This window comes from Eurosta solidaginis, chromosome 3 (assembly GCF_040869045.1).
Source record: "Eurosta solidaginis isolate ZX-2024a chromosome 3, ASM4086904v1, whole genome shotgun sequence".
In the NCBI taxonomy this organism is placed as follows: Eukaryota; Metazoa; Arthropoda; class Insecta; order Diptera; family Tephritidae; genus Eurosta; species Eurosta solidaginis.
In genome coordinates this window covers 272,033,652-272,051,047 of record NC_090321.1, presented here as the reverse complement: position 1 = coordinate 272,051,047, position 17,396 = coordinate 272,033,652, and the positions used below count along the sequence as shown (strand labels likewise).

Here is a 17,396-nt window from a genome sequence, read left to right as displayed (position 1 = left end):
CATACATAGTATATTAATCGACTAGATAAAAAAATATACATAAATATATTGTCCACCTTTATAATAATGAGCATATATGTATATATGTTTTAACTAGGGATGTTGGGGAAGTAAATTTTTCAGAACAAAAGTCGGAATCAAATTTTAAAGCTTCAGCATAAGCAGCATAATACAAGTTAAACCCATCAAGTTGTATGTTAGGGTCAACTAATGTCAAGAAATTCTCGATAATCCTGCGACCTCTGTTCGAGTCCCTGAACTGTGGAATAATTAACTCAAATGTTCTGCATATAAATGCTCTTCATTAACAGCACCACTATGGTAGTATATTTTCACAGCTTAAAAGTTTTCGGGTACTTCACTTATAGCGTGTTAAAATCAAACTATCCACATCACTTGAACTACACCGCTTTTATACTCTCAGTTGCCTCGTTCGTCTATTCCTATCGGGATCTAGAGGTTTGGCAACAGCTTTCTCGCAATACAATATTCGCTAACGACGACAAGGTAAGAAACTGTTGATCTGTCAGCGACGAAGCCATGCTGGAAATGAGATTTAAAAAAATTAACAGCAAAATTTAACTGCAGTTAGCATGCTCAAAAATTTTCAATTCCGATTTAAAGTATTTGGCATTGAAATCGGAGACGGGGGTTCAGAACAATTGGAACTTTGAACATCGTAACATCCCTAATATGTACACCAATATTAGCAGGTTTTTAACACAGCGAAATTGTGGGATCAACTTTTGTCATTAGAAGATAACAAATTCCTACTTTTAGCGATATTTGCCGAAAATAGATAATTGATCTATTGAGCCCATTTACTTAGTAAGCGTAGATATAGATTGATAATACATAGACTTGTATAGGTTGAAGTTGTTATCCCAGTGACCTGGATGCGTGCACACGAGGTTAAATTAAAGATTCGGACTTTGTTACTTTGTAACAGACTAGATGCGCTCGTCTCTGACAGCGAACAAAGTGGATGCAATGTCATCGCGGAGCTGCTTAAGAAAGATACAGCTGAGATTACTACCCCAGTTAGTTGCCATCTGCCAATGTCTCTGATCATCGGGGGAGCATTTCTCACTCATTACATACCGCCACTGCATACATAATAGGGCTCCAGTGAACCCAGAAAATCTACTGATATGATGAGAATTTGGGATCGCCTCAGAAAAAACAGCGCTGCCTGCAGTGTCAAGCACAGTGTATGTGAGAGTTACCGTGGCGCGAAAAGAAGAGACACAGATGCAAGTTAAGAGAAATAAAAGTGAGAACGAACGGTGTGAGTGCGATGAGCTTCACTAGCTGACTGATAAAAATAACACCCGAAAATTCTTCCAGAAATGCGTTGAATGAAGCTTGGACTTAAGAGCGGGAAAAATTCCCAATAATAATGGCGACTTAGTGTTAAAGTTATGGACAGAAAATTTCTCGAGATTCCTGACGACAAAATATGCATTCCGCCACCCGACTATGACAGAGGCAGAATGGTAATATACCGAAGAGTTGGTAAAAAGCATGGATCAACTCTTAGGCAAAATATAGTCGCCCCAGTGCATAGCTGTAAAATATCATTCTGGCCCCAGACCGGTTTAATCTAAAATCGCCTAGATTTTTACTATACTCCAATTCCTGCCGAAGACGCACAATAAAAGAATCGACAAGCACCATCTTTTTGTTGATTTCAAGTAAGATTTTGACGACATGGAGAAGAGTTGACTGTATGTCGTTTGGTCTGGATTTAAATATCCCGGCAAAGCCCGCAGAGCTAAGAAATTAGATGGAGAGGAGATCTCTTCCTTCCCCCGCTTCCAAATACGGTTTCCTACAGATGACCATCTTAACTCATAGAAGGGTGAGACCGCTTTCTCTGCTGCCAAATACCGGTACCGATACATACCTTTTGGATAATGAGAGAAATGCTCTCCTGACTACTTACGGTCATTCCCGTGATGCCAACAGGGTGTATCGAAAGTATTTTAAACATGTGACGTAAGGCTTTACGAAAATAGGTTTCACCACCTGGGTCATGTTATGCAATTACTTCGACACTCTGTATGCAATGAAAAAACGAAGACCAGAATGGTTGGCCAAATCTGTTTACGCATCAATTTACTTTCTTACTTACTTAATTGGCACTTAATTGTTTAAACGGTTATGACCGGCGACAATTGGTCACACCAAGGAGTAATCGTTTTCCACCTGGTCCTTCCAGCGGAGTGGGGCCGCCCTCTACCTCTGCTTCCATAGTCGTTTTCCGATAGAAACACTTTTTGGCCGGAACATCATCTCAATAAAAATAATACCCGAAAATTTTGTTCATTCGCATAACATGGCCTAGCCAGCGCAGCCGCTGTATTTTAATTCACTGGACTATGTTGATATCTGCGTACAGCTCGTACATCTCATTGTTAAATCCTCTTCGGTACTCGCCATCGCCGACGCGTAGAGGTCCATAAATCTTTCGAAAAACTTGTATCTCGTACACTCCCAGAGCCGTTGTCGATATTTCCTCATTTGCTTAAGACCCCTACAGCTCATCAATAAGCTTTCTTAGGTTCACATACATAGTTGGCAACGGGGCAGGTATGATGAGAGGCCTTAAAAGTGTGATTTGCGTTCTTCGAAAAAGGATTCTGTTCCGAATCGGCCTAAGGCAACTTTCCAGTGTTATTTGCATGATTTCACTCACCGCGCCAATTAAGGCGCCCGAAATCTGAATCTAAACCCTTATATAACGGAAATTTGTCACTAAAATTTCAAACTATCCCTCCATTGCCTAATAACTTCAGAACACTGAAAAAAGTGACTTGCTTGCAACACGTTTTATATTTGAAATAAATAAAGTTATTCTCAAAAGAATACTTAATAGTAAAAAACAACTTATTTTACTTTACTTAACTTATACGGAAACAATCATTAGAATTAATTAGCACAAAAATTAGAATTAACTCAACGTTGATTTGAAATAAATCAGAAATTATTTAATTAAAATTAATTTTAAATTTCTCTGAATTAAAAATTATGCACGCTTTGGTATTCAGAGCTCAGTGGTTTAGGTGATGTGATTTTCGCATGCTACTCGCCAAACAACAAGCCACTATGAATATCCCCAATTCAATCGCTGCAACAACGAGACCAGCATAACGAATAATATCCATATTTGTCGACCAAAAGCCAACGAACTCCTTAATGCAGCCTGGTTTCGTTTCATAAATACTTGCGGGACATGTTTGGATATCAACAGAACCGCAACAGGATACAGGAATAACCACGCTATCATTATCATAATCCTTATAACTGTTTTTGCCACAACATTGGAACTGTTTTAATAATTGATGTAAAAATGCGAAGATGTTTTAATTTCTCTGTGCTATATATAGTTTAGAAGAGTTGGGTAATAGCGCAATTGTTAATGCATTGATAGGTTAGTGGTTCAATGTGTCAGCGCATAAACAATTGTGCTGTCACCCAATCCCATTATACTTACGCTGACTTGTAGTACATCCATTGGATAACCGTTGGCTGCATCATTTTGATTATAAACAGCTTTGACAAATTCTTCCATTGTCTTTAATAGATCTGAGCGTTGAACAAATGCCCAAACAACAAGAGAAACTTGAAGGCAAACCAAAACGAACATACAAATGGCATACTAAAGAAAATTTTTGAGAAATTTAAAATATTATAAGTTTGGTATGTTAAAAATATAATTTTATTGTTATTATTTTAAGTGTTAAGAAAAAAAGTCGCCAAAAGTGCTCATAATATATATTGATACTTACCGCTGTCATGCAAAAAGAACTCTCACGTATCGCTCCACAGCAGCCTAAGAAGGATATTAAAAATACTATACAGCCCAATACAATAATCAAAATTGGTAATAGCTTGACGTCAACAACATCATGTACTGATGAATAATCATCAAGACTGCCAATCATCACCGATCCCAAGACAATTATGAGTATGCCAATCAGCTGTAAGAATATAGAAAATATAAATAAATGAACTTAAAAATATTACAATGATTGGCAAACAAAATAAAAAAAAAATACACAGTGCTACAGTGATTTTGCACTTTTAAAGTGACCTAGTTTCCGTTGTATGCCTTGACGAGTACATCATGATAATGTGTTTCAAGATTGTCTAACACCCCCAAATTTTGAAGTTATTGTCTAAAAACCATTTTTCGTCTACTGCGCGCACTCTAACAAGCATAACGTCTTCATGTTTTAACCAATTTTCGATCGCTTTACGGTTTCGGAAAGAAGAACATTCAAACTTTAAGGCAATATATATATGTTTATACTTCATACGAAAAAATTGGGACATTTTCCAAAAGTTATCTAAGATTTACCATTTCTTTCCCCGTCTTTCACAGATTCACGTCTTTTTTATGTAACGTATCATAAAAGAAATTATTTTTTTACATTCATTCTGAAAGAACTATTTATCCAGAGAAAGAAAAGTCATGGTTGATCAAAATCAGTTGATAAATGTTTAAGTTACGGCGCTTATTGTAAACAAGAAAATTAATAAAAAATATTCTATCAGTGGTCTGTACTCTGTTAGTGCCTCGATGTTTTTGTCAAGTCGTTTGACAAACTGCTTCATGTAGCCCAACTTGAGGTGTAGCGGTGGAAAAATAACTTTATCGTTCTGAACGAGTGGAATGTTAACGACGTTTTTTATAATTTATAAGCTTTTATTTACTTTTACTTGACTGTTGTCTGTACTCAAATTTTGCAAGTTAAATTTGATACACTTCCCAGTGTCCGATTTTATTAGAACAATTAGGACTGTGATACTGTAGGATTTAATAATTTAGGTGTAAAGTTTTAATGTTAAAAATATATAATTATGTACAACATGGAATTTTTTTGTCGCAGACGAAGAAGCCTAATTATCGGTTACAATGAACTTATAAAGTGTTATATTTCTTTACAGTCAATTTATTTTATAAAGTGTTATATTTCTTTACAGTCAATTTATTTTTTACTCTTTAGTTAATTTTATTAACCAATAATAAAAGCTTATTTTTAAAAAAGTTTTTTTTTTTCTTTAATTTTATTTCTTCCTATTTCGAGTGTTTTCCTACACGGCCATTCACTGATTTTGAAATTATCTTTTCCTCGACTGTCCCATTCGCACAGATAACAAGGATATTTTATGTATAATCCATGCATTCCGAAAAGAATTATCAGAACTTTCACCGTGTTATTAATAGATTAGTATTCCACATGTTCGAAGTATGTGCAAATTTAAGAATAACAAAATAAACACTTGGCGCGATTTGCCTCCTAGGAGATTTACGCCGAGCTTCTCTTCCAATTTGCATTTTCCCTACAAATTGGCGGGACTGGACCGACATGTTGTATGCCGACTCCGAACGGCATCTGCAAGACAGATGATATTTCACTGATAAGCTTTTCATGGCAATAATACACTCGGATTATTTGCCAAATCACTTCCGAGGGGCGACCCCAACTAGAAATTTTTTTTCTAATTGAAAAAACTTGTCTCTAAGATTTGATGTTGCTTTGCGCGGAAGTTTAACCCAGGACCATCTGTGTTGTAGGAGGAGCACGCTACCACCACAACACGCTCGCCGCTAGGTATGAGCAACTTTGGTATCAGCTTTTGTCTTACAAATAATCGTCAATCTACTTGGTTTTCGACCGATCGAACACCAGGAACTAAACCAATCACGTTGATCAATTAACACATGAGGAAGCCAATAAGTTCCAGCCAGATCGGAAGTAAAACTGATATGAAATGCAGCTGTTGATGCTATGTTCAGTGTTCCTGGTCTTCAGTGTACCTGGTCACAGGGATACATATATATATATATGATACAAAATGAAAAAGCGAATAAAAAGTGAGGGCCGGTGCTTCGCTAGACATCATTGAAGCAGTCGCGGTACATTGACCGCTAACATCCATAAAAAGTGATAATCTCACCTATTTCAGAAAATCCGCTATTCAAAATTGGTACTCTAAAGACTCATGTAGGATCACTAAAAGAACTTGGTCGGACTACAAACATAAAAATCTGAGGATTCACTTAATTTGTTTAGGAAAGATATATTTAGGGTGACAGCCACAATCACCTCTGCTGATGTATCAAAATGCTCCATAAATGCTATCAACAGGTTTACTGAACTAACTAAATTGTTCGAGTACAAATAAACTCACTGAATAATTGGTTGGGTTAGGTTGAACTGGCCGGTCAATAAAGACCTCACATAGACTGAATGTGTCCATAGTGTTATCATAATTATTTGACGACCAAACTGAAGTGCCCCAACTAGGTGCCAGGACATATGTTATAGAACAACTCTGTCCTCTTGGCAAAGACTAGCAGTTTTCTAGGGCCCAGCTTAATTGCTGCCTCGAGATCTGGCAACTCGCAAGACATGAACACAAAACGTGCTCAACCGTTTCTTCCTGCAGCTCACACTTCCTACACTTGCTGTTACTGACGAGGCGTAACTTATAAGAATGGGACGCCAGAAGGCAGTGTGCAGTCAGTATGCCCATCATGAGCCTTAAGTCTTCTCTCTTCAGAGATATTAGCCACTTTTTGAGTCTAATATCGTAGGCTTTGCACATGATCCTAGAAGTTTTTCAGCCCCGCGCTTTTGTCCACACCTTTCCTCCTTGATGGATAATATACAACTCCTGTCTCCTTTAGATTTCTCCCTAACGGGTTTGGACATCTATCGTCGACTCAGCGAGTGTTGCGCCCTCCTTTGCCAACTCATCAGCCTTTTCGTTACCCTCTAACCCTTTATGACTGGGAACCCAGTAAAGATGTATGGTCCGGCCTGAGCGAAGTTTTTCGAATGCTTCTTTGCATTTCAGAACACTTCTTGTTGAAGTACTGTGTGAGATGATTGCTTTAATCGCAGCCTGACTATCAATATATATATTGACGCGACTGCAACTTAAACACGCTTCCTTCAGAATTTCTGCTGCTTTCTTCACTGCTGTAATTGCCTGTAGGATCTACTTATTTCTGGATTGACACAGTAAACAGCAGACCCAACCCCTTTAATTAATTTTGATAATTGGGTAATATACATGACAAATAATTGGTTCCAGGAGAAAGTGCATCAAAATGGCACCTAGAGCGCTATTTGGGTCCGTCCGGGCAGCTCAGCAACCAACCATAGCACCACTTGTACGATCTGCTTATTATGGGATCAGCACAGTATTCTACAGACCCTATCCCTTTCATTATGTTCGAAACGTCGGCATTCCCTTATATCGCACCTTCCACCATCACAGCACCATCGTGCCAACTTTCCACCCTTCCAAGTGCAAACACGGATTCATGTAGTATTAAAGCTCTCAAATTTAGTTATTAAATTAAAACCACTTTTATGTCGGTCTTTTCTGAATGACTCATGCATTAGTTTAAATGTACATGGGAATACATGCGTGCGTCTGTATATCTTTTAAGGCTCTCCTTTACATTGCAAATATTAACCAAATCGAAAAAGGTGGTAGTGAGAAAATAATCTTTCCAGAGGGAGAGAGGAAAGTAGTGTGGAAAATTTTGAAAAAAATTAGAGCCAAAGTTGGGATAAACTATTCCTGCCGGCTCTGCTAGTATGTATATAAAACTGCAAATCCACCAATGGTTTATAGCTTTAAAAAATTTACTGAGACTTTTTTCACGTATTTGGCGACGCCAATTGAAACTTTCCCTCCCCATCCCAAAAAGAGTGGAAATAACAAATTTACCCAACTGTACTTAAATGGGTTCGTAGTAATATAAAGGTATTAATTAATATAGATGTTGATTATGTAAACATTTCCAAATGCACTGACAACCGTGTCATCTTTTTCGAAAATCTTTTTTTTTAAATAGGAGTGGCTCACATTTAAAAGAAGAAAATTTAAAACTTGTATAAGCCATAAATCAAAAGCTTTGGAATATATCATGTTTTAATTACTCCAAACAAAAACGCAATAATTGCCTTAACTTTTGTTTTAGATATGGATGGTTTGTAATTTCGCTTTCAGAAACCTATGCAATAAAATAAGAAACGGAGAATTTGGCCATTCTGGAACAATACAATTAAGTAAGGACGGGACTATCTGCGGCTGTGCCGAAGACTTCATACCTTTCATTAATGGGGCTGAACAATAATCTTATCCCGTTCGTAATCTCCAAATAATCGGATGTATAAGATAAGAAATATATAGTGAACAGATGTACATACCTAAACGATTTTTAAGATAAATATAAAATAAAAAATGGCAAAAAACCCCCTTATCTGAACGATCGGTTGTATGGTATATATATTATATATAGCTCCGATCAGAATGATTTTTACAGGAAATCTTCTATGATATATTAGAATATATATCACCAAGTTTCAAGTTTTTATTTTGGAAACTAAGGGAGAAATGGCCAAAAATCTTTCTATCTGAACGATCGGTTGTATGGGATATATATTATATATATCTCCGATCGAAATGATTTTTTCATGAAATCTTCTATGATATATTAGAATAAATATCACCAAGTTTAACGTTTTTATATTGAAAATTAAGGGAATCTTTCTATCTGAACAATCGTTTGTATGGGATATATACTATACATAGCTCCGATCAAAGTGATTTTCTCAGGATATCTTCTATGATATATTAGAATATATATCACCGAGTTTCACGTTTATACTTTCTAAATTGCGGCAGGAATGACCAAAAGCGTCTTATCTGAACGAACGGTTGTATGGGACATATAGGTTATAGTGGTCCGATCCTACCGGATCCGACAAATGTCTAATATAATACAAAAATACATCCTTGTGCCAAATTTCATGCAGATATCTCAAAATTTGAGGGACTAGTTTGCGTTCAAACAGACAGGCGGACGGGCGGACAGACGGACATGGCTATATCAACTCAGTTCGTCGCCCTGATCAATTCGCTATACTTAATGGTGAGTCCTATATTTCTCAACGTTGCAAACATCGGACCAAAGTTAATATACCATTTCATGTTCATGAAAGGTATACAAATATCTGTCATAGCAAAACGAAATAATTTCATAATTTTTTTAAATTTTTTAGTTGAAAAATTTGTTACGTTTACATGAATAGGGATAAGTTGTGGAGTACTGATATACTCCTTAAGGTCGATTTAAGGAGTACTTTAAGATTATTTAAGGTATACGATATTTTTTTGGGCTGCTGACAGATGTTCGCTAATATATCAAAACGCCCTGTGTGTTCATTTAACGAAATTGTTAAAACACTCAAATCAGAATCAACAAATTGTGGGAAGTTTATTCAACAGTGCGATGGATACAAATTTACGGAAATATCGAAATATAATAAAATATTGGAAATAAAAATCCGAAATCACAATTTTATGGCCATTTAAGTTGTAATATTTGTAAAGTACTTAGTTTAAAAGTGGCCTTGAACTTAAGAATTTACTTTCTGCGGGCAGAATGCTAAAACTAATGTTCCGTATATCTTATCTGGAAATCTTGTCCATAAATATTCTAAAGTAACTTTTAAACCATTAAAGAGTTGCAATTTGTTGAACTAAAATTTTGTGGTCAGACGAATATGACATGTTTGAACATTTTTCGATACGTTTTTGAAATTTAAAAAAATACCAGTCTCGTTTGTAAATTACTAGATCTGAACGAAATAAAAATCCGTGTTCTTAAAATCGTTCCGGATTATTGAAACTCGTTTTTATTTTTGTTTTCTTAAGAAATTATAGAGATTTCATCCATGAATTTCAAAAGTAGTTGTGGCATTGAGGTCGAGGTATGGAACTCGCATCGAGATTAAGCAAATTCTAAATCGCACTTTGCCGGATTTTTTTTCTATTTTTAATATTTTTTTATTTTTGTTTAAACTTGTTTAATTCAATTTATTTCATATTTTAATATTTTTTTGTCAAACTTTTTTTTTTTTAATACTCTTAGTAGTTGTTATATTTATAATAAATTTATTGGATTAAATCACATTTAAACTTAGCTTTCCTTTTAACTTTTGCCATGTTTTCATTAATTAATGTTAATTTTTTCCAAAACATATTTCGAAACCCGGTTCGGAAAAATATTGCAAAATCGATTTTTCAAAATTTTCCGAAAACGTTTTTCGAATTACTCGAAACATGTCAATTCCATCAAAATCGGTTTTTAATAATTAGAAAATTGGTTCCGGAAAAATGTTGAAAAATCGAAAACGCTAGTAGCTACATGAAACTTCTTTACCACTTGAAAAGTGGTGAAAGTAGGTACGAAGGATCTTCAATTTTTTGTTTCCAATGCTATCTAAAGCAACATTTCACAGTTATTCCGTTGCAAAACAACTATTGAACACTGGTATTGGTTAGTCACTATAAAAATAACAAAAGTTTTCCCAAAAATGTTTTTTAAATATATCTCCACAATGTCACAAATACCATCTCTTTCCATTCAAAATAAATTGCACGCAATATGATCGCTTTTAATTATACATAATTTTGGTTGTTTTCATATTTTAATTATTGTGTTTTTTTAATACGATAATCTTGTTTTTCAAACTACTTTTTTTACTACACCGAAAATTAAACTCACCACAAATACAACATTAATAATGTAAATCGCATATTTAACCAAAGATGCGAAGCAATTCATTTCGATATATTTTATTTATTCTTCGTTTTTTTATTTGAAACTTTTCAAGTTAAACTTTTCGAACAAAAGTTTTCTAACAAATTTCGTAACGTTTCACAAATTTTATCGCGCGTTCTACCGTTCGTGTTTCGCTGTAACGTTCAAACGCGTGAAGTTCTCCTGTGGAATTAATCACGCAATGTTTCTGACAAAAGCTTTTTAATGTCACTTAACAACAATCTGCAATTATTTTTTACAATGGTGTGTGCAAAGGGTGGGGCAATGAAGAGGCGTGAAATGAGGTAACTGATAATTTTTTGTTTCTCCTCATTATCTGAAATACTTAAGTAAATGCAATCCAAATATTATCTCAATACTCTTCACAACTAACATTTTTATCAGTATTTTATGGTCCAACATGCCATATATGTACTTGTTGTTCCGACACCGCCTTGTACTCGATACCTGTACTCATTTAAAAGAATCGAGGAAAGTATTCGATACCAAATGTATTGAGAGAAAAACATGACACATATATCTCTTGTTTTTCGTAATTTACACATTGAAAATCAAGAATGATAGGGCTGAACAGTTGTTGTTTTCCTGTGACGAACAAAGGCTTGCTTGGCTAATATTAAATTAAACTTCACAAGCCGTAAATTGTACTTGAGAAACCTTTTATTGTGCTTCAGTTGCATTTCAAAAGTCTTATATTATACTTCAGAATCAGAAAATGCTATTCAGTGGTCGGCAAACCATTTTTTTTTTTTTCAGCTCAACGTTCAATTTGAAACATATATTAAGATATCTGCAGTACAATTTACGGTTTAGTTATGAAGTAAAATTTCCCGTTTCTGCAGTGACTATTCTTAAGTTCATATTATATTTTCTGAAGTAAACTTTAATTAATCTGAAATAAATTTTACGGCTTCCAAAGTACAATTGACTACTCTGAAGTACATTTTAAAGCTTCTGAAATATAATTCTGAAATCAGTTTTACAATTTCTGAAGTACATGACTATTCTGAAGTAAAATTTACGTTTTTACGATTTTTTTAATATCTTTTTAGTCCTGAAGATGACCTCAGATTGAGACCGAAATATCGATCAACAATTAACAAATATATTTATTGAAACAAATAAAATATTTGGTTTTTTATTTATGCGTGGCCTTGAGCTCGGAAATTTTAATAATTTAAAATGTTACCAGGCCAGTTTGTGAGCGGGACTTTTATAAGAGAACGTAAAATTGCCAAATGGTAGAAATCTTAAACATTTGCAATATTTGACATGCGTAATCGATACCTGCATACTGTGCCCACGTACAAGAAAAATACTCGGTACTCGAGCAAAGTACTCGAACATTTAATCGTAGTTACTCGTACCGGAACAACACTAGTCCTGATTTGTGCAGGTAGATACGTACGTATATGTGAATACTAAATATAAAATGAGTTAATAAATTTGGTTTAAAAATGGATCCAATCTTAGAATATGACTAATACTTTGGCTATAAATGTTTCGATGCAAATGGAGCAGTGTGCGAAAAGTACTTTACTAAATATACTCGTATAAGGAACCTTTCCACCCCGTTCTGTAAGTCCAACAGTTTAATTTTTGTGGTATAAAAGCCAAAAAACATTTCACCACCAATGAAGCCAGTCTTTTGCCGGATATAAAACCGGCATAATCCGGTACTACGACCTTTTCATACTAACCCGACTGCTATGAAAGCCATTTTTGTGTTCCCTCGACTTTGGCTCGATTCGCCTTACTAATTTATAATTGATCGTGAGAACTAAGAGGCAATATATCCGCAGATTAGCTATCTTTGTTGCTTGGACATTGCTTTGGACTTTTTGAGCTTCGAAAGAGACCTTGTGGTCTATATTGTGACGGAGGGTTGGCCTAAGATTGCGGAAATAGCTAAAAAATACTATTCACGTGGATAGTTGGCAAAAAAGGATGCAGCACTCGATGATTGGATGGTAGACGTCCCAATCCGTTTGAGAGAAATCAAAAGAAGACATGAGTGGCGTTTCGTAACATAGTGGACACATTTAGTCTATGTGAGGTCTTTATTGACCGGCAAGTTCAACCTTAATGTATCCTCTGTAACCCATGGGCCAACCAACAGCCGCTCTTGTTGAGTATACATTACACTTGAGCCATTTAGCTGGAACTAAAAGGATCCACAAAGTTTCTACATTCCTAAATTTATTCGACTAGCGAATGAAGGGATAAATTTTCGGTGTTGCTTTGGCCGAGAATTGAACCCAGGACCTTCATTATGGTGGCTATAAGTAAACTACAGGCTACAACTTCTTCGTGCAGTCACCGTTCATATCATGATCTGCTACAGGGCATGAACTTTCAGGAGCGCATAAGAGAACCCCTCACAATTACAACAATAAGACAGTTCGTTCTTTTAGTAGCACCCTACATGGTCTAGATGACTTCGTGTTGTCAATATGCCTGCATAGGGCTATATTGGAACTGACTTAGACCAACGAACTTGCCTCCTCTTTAGGTTTTTGAGCTTTCGAAAGTTTTCCCAATCTGGTACTACAATATGGAATCACTTAGCCCTTCAAGTATTTTATTATGGTTCATACTTTATTTCCCAAAACAATCAAATAAAGCACTCAGTACCCTGCTGATCTTATTTTAAGCTTGTTTCGACCTAAACCTCTATTCGAGGATATCAACTAAGTACCTAAAAACCATCAAGTGGACTCGGTGTACTGTACGAAGAATTTGGTTTAAGTACTATCTCAACCCCCTAAGTTAGGAATTTTGAAAAAAGCAGAAGAAAAAGTTCTTAACACAAGATAATTATTTTTAACAACCAACAAAGTTTCGGGAAAGGATCAGAAAAAGCTTCCAATGTGGCTTCAAAAACGATTTAAATGTAGTCTGGGAAGATTGGGAAATGACCTGAATAATTTCAGAAAATTATCAGAAATACGTTCAAGCATGATTCAAAAATAGGTTCTAAAATTGGCTTGCGTTAAACGGTTTTTGATAGGGCTCCGAAAAGAGCTTAATTTTGAATTAAATGTTGCGAAAAATTAGCATTTTATGGCTTGTAAAGAATCTGCTCTATACCGCTAAATATAAACGGCAGCCAAAATCATGCTTAATATCTAGAAATGCTTTTGACAATTTATCTGACTTGGACAATATATGCAGAGCATAGATTTAAAGTGTCCAGCGCACCTCATTATTACAGCAAAATAATTCTATGCAAAAATTGGGATCTGAGGCCAGGACTCACAGCAAAATTATTTGACTGATATTAATTATTACGAGCCGGACCCCTGCGCATCTTGCGCAACCAATATAAAAGATCTTATCAAATATCAACAGAAATCAGCTGTTCTATCAATCAATTAAAACTTACAGTTTGCGCTCCCATCTAGCGTATGGTAGCAACTGCTGGTAATGCAGTGCAAATATTCACAATAGTGCCATAGTACAAATAGATTTCTTTTTGTGCTCACAATCGTTTATTTTTAACAGATTATTTTAATAAAATATAGCTAAACAAAATCACTACGACCAAAATTGCCCAAAGCTCGCTAATAGCACGAATCTCCATTTTTACAACCAAAACTTTATTTATAGATTTGGATTCCAAATAAGAGCGAAAAAGGGGCCCGTACATAAAAACAGCAATTATAAATAATGTATATGATCGTTATTATTGGGCCTCCAGTGTCGTCGGAACTTCTGAGAGTAGGGGCCGCTGCATCACTTAGTTGCATTACGGGTTTTCCTATGAATTTTCTCATTTCTTTCATATTCCTTGCTATGTTTCCGCTCTTCAGCTAAGATATATTTTGAAGTCTTAGTGCGGCAAGTGTTGCCTCTTTCGCTATTATAAAAGGTGAAGGAGGTATTCCCGCTAAGGTACTAGGTACATCAGCAGGAGACGTTCTCATCGCACCCGTTATGCCAATACAAACGAGTCAATGAAATTTGCTTAATTTTGCTATTGCTGTTCTTTGCACGCTCCTCGGCAACCAAACTAAAGAAGGATATGGGACTATATACTTTACAACAGTATTAAAGGTCCAGTATATCATTTTGGGAGATAGCCCCATGTTTTGCCACAGAGTCCAGAGCCGGCTACGAAAGCTCTTGTTGATTTGCTTAAGGTATCATCTAGATGAGAATTCCACGTGAGGGTTCTGTCCAGTATAACCCCTAGGTAGGACTGATCCTATTACACCAAAAGTTCAAAATATCTATAAGTAGTGCGATGATAAGCCTAGATTATGATGATATAAAATGTAATTTTTATCAATCCCTTTATAAACGAAACGACATTCTAAAGTGCCCTTAGTGGTTCGGGAGTTAGGTCTATGGAAAGATCGTACATACGGGTGATAGCAGCTTCGATGTAGCGCCCTGTCATTTTTTTTAGTTATAATTAAAGTCAAAGTGATATATTTTACAGCACACCAGCCGATGACGGCGTCTTTCATTTTGAGTGATTGTGGTATGAACATTCGTATTTATCGACCTATTGATAAAGGATTCAAGATTCGATTCTAGCTCAAGGCCAGAAGAATAACTTTTATGATAATTATGTTTATGATTATTCCAAAAATAAAAATAAAATTTTTTAATTTAGTAAAATTATAAAAACAATTATTATCATAAAAATTATTGTTCTGGCCTTGACCTAGAATCGAATCTTGAATCATGCATGAACATAAATAAGTTCAATTGAATTACCCTGTGTATTCATAATACATTTATTCGATAGTGTATATCTCTAGTATTTTATTATCAAAATGGATATATACTCAGCCAATGTGAGTGCCTCTCATGGGACAGGCGAGCTAATCTAACTAACTCGTGCAAATTTGCAAAATACTCTGCGAGACAAAATAATTAAATGCGACACAATTTTAATTTAATCAAGTTTTCTTTCAACAGTTGGATTACGTCGTAGAACGGTTCTGAAATAAAACCCTAATAAGCATTTGAGTCGTGTGATCTTATGATATGTCTGTATAGCTTAAATATACGATTTATTTAATATAATGCTGGAGAAGATAATTCCAGCAGCATAACTAAAGTACTTGCTGTCCTCCAAGAAAGAATCGGCGCATTGGCGACTTGACAGCCACGTCACTGTTGACAAACAGAACAGTATTTCAGTCAACACCGCAGTTTAGAAGCAGAGGAAAAGGGCGATCTACACTGATTTGTGAGAGTTAGGTGGAGGAAGGACATCCCCTGGTCCTCTAAATTGGTGAAACGGCCCAAATCGCTTAGGTGGTTAAGCGCCAATTAATGATTAATGATGATGATCTAGGGCAACTGATACCACTAGCGCATTCCATTTCTGCGTCAGCTAAAGATCGGTATATTTTCTTCTAATGTTGAAAAACCATGTTTCTCCTTTTTGACATATATAGTATGATGAGATTCTGAAAGTGACATTTGCAAAATTTCCAGTTCCAAGCACCGGAAAGGCTCAGTCCTAATGCAAGAGATGTCATTTAAGTATAATCCAGGTTACTTCTTCATATCCCACTATCTAATAATTATTTCTTGTGCAACTTAATGCAGCAGGGTTACTCACTACTATCCTTGAAAGGGCTGGTATCGACTGCTTACCGGTTCAAAAGAATATTTCTGGCCACCCACCAGTTTCGCTTTAAGCTTCATTTGGCGTCACTCGCTCCTTCAGGCGTCTCCATCCAACTTTTTTGTAAGTAATGTACCGACTAATCTTATTATTTCAAGATAAAAAATGTTGTCTACTAATCTCAATAGGTTCTTTTGGGAAGCATTTTAGCTGATAAGATATTAGGTACAAAAATACTTAAACATGAACCGAGTATTAAGGTGCGCCGCATTTTTTCCATACACTTAACTTCTTAGGTAGGTGGTGCTCATCCGTTCAAGCGGTATTTCCTTGTAGCCGATCCAAAAGTTATGAGAACCAAGAGTTCTAAATTTTGTTCGTAACTTCGTTAGAAGCAATATTTTTGAAGGTGCTGAAAATTTGTATTTTTTTTCGTTTTCTAGGTTGTGTTAGTTCGTGTTAGTTCAGCTTTCTGTAAAATAGCGAGAGGGGCTTCATTTAAAAAATGGTTTTTCAAAACCCCTTGTACTAAAAAATTGGCGTGGACTCCCAATACTCGGGATGGTTATTCGAACTTCACGATACCTGACGCCAATTGCGAACCCCAATAGAAATAAAACTTTCTCCTCCTCGATACACGACGTTGTCGTAATGGGAAAGTCCATAAATCCACGGAAGAACTTTTCTCTCGAATACTCAAAAGTCTACATCGCTATTTAGCAATGTGAAGCTCTTGGTAAGTTGTTTACCAGGTCGCCATTAGAATTGTATAAACAAGTTATATTATTTTGGCCAACCAGTTGCCGTGACCATAACACCCCAGTAGTAATTATAATAACTACCGTAACCATATCGTAGTGAAGCCTTCATCGTAACAGTAACGCTATCCATGGACAGTAACTGTAACCATAACCGCAGACTTAGGCCCGGTTTTTCAGTACAAGTTCAACTCAGTTTGTCAGTTAAACTACGCTTAAACTTATTCTGCAGTTTTTCAGTCTACTTACTTTAACTCAGGCATGCTTAACGAACGAAACGATATCATTTCGTTACGATAATCAACGTTAATAAACGAAACGAAGTAACGTTAATTTGGCGTTCTTAACGTTAATAAACGAAACGAAATGACTTCGTTTCGTTTATTAACGTTGA

At 35.7% G+C, this 17,396-nt stretch overlaps 1 protein-coding gene across 1 annotated transcript; it reads right to left on the bottom strand.

The window, feature by feature from the left end:
- Window positions 1-2,812: 2,812 nt before the first annotated feature.
- Window positions 2,813-10,845, bottom strand: LOC137247170 (CD63 antigen-like). Its single transcript, XM_067778261.1, has 4 exons — window positions 10,601-10,845; window positions 3,792-3,983; window positions 3,497-3,661; window positions 2,813-3,329 (listed from the first exon to the last, which is right to left on the bottom strand). The coding sequence occupies exons 1-4, from the start codon at window positions 10,658-10,660 to the stop codon at window positions 3,054-3,056; spliced, it is 693 nt and encodes a 230-aa protein (XP_067634362.1). The 5' UTR covers window positions 10,661-10,845; the 3' UTR covers window positions 2,813-3,053.
- Between the last annotated feature and the right edge of the window lie 6,551 nt (window positions 10,846-17,396).

What these genes read in the sequence shown, in the direction of transcription:
- LOC137247170 (XM_067778261.1), bottom strand. Translation starts at nt 10,660, where the DNA reads ATGAATTGCTTCGCATCTTTGGTTAAATATGCGATTTACATTATTAAT. An exon ending in GTTCTTTTTGCATGACAGCG is followed by an intron (nt 3,662 to 3,791) that starts GTAAGTATCAAT and finishes AATTTTCTTTAG; the next exon opens with TATGCCATTTGTATGTTCGT. An exon ending in TGGATGTACTACAAGTCAGC is followed by an intron (nt 3,330 to 3,496) that starts GTAAGTATAATG and finishes TTATTAAAACAG; the next exon opens with TTCCAATGTTGTGGCAAAAA.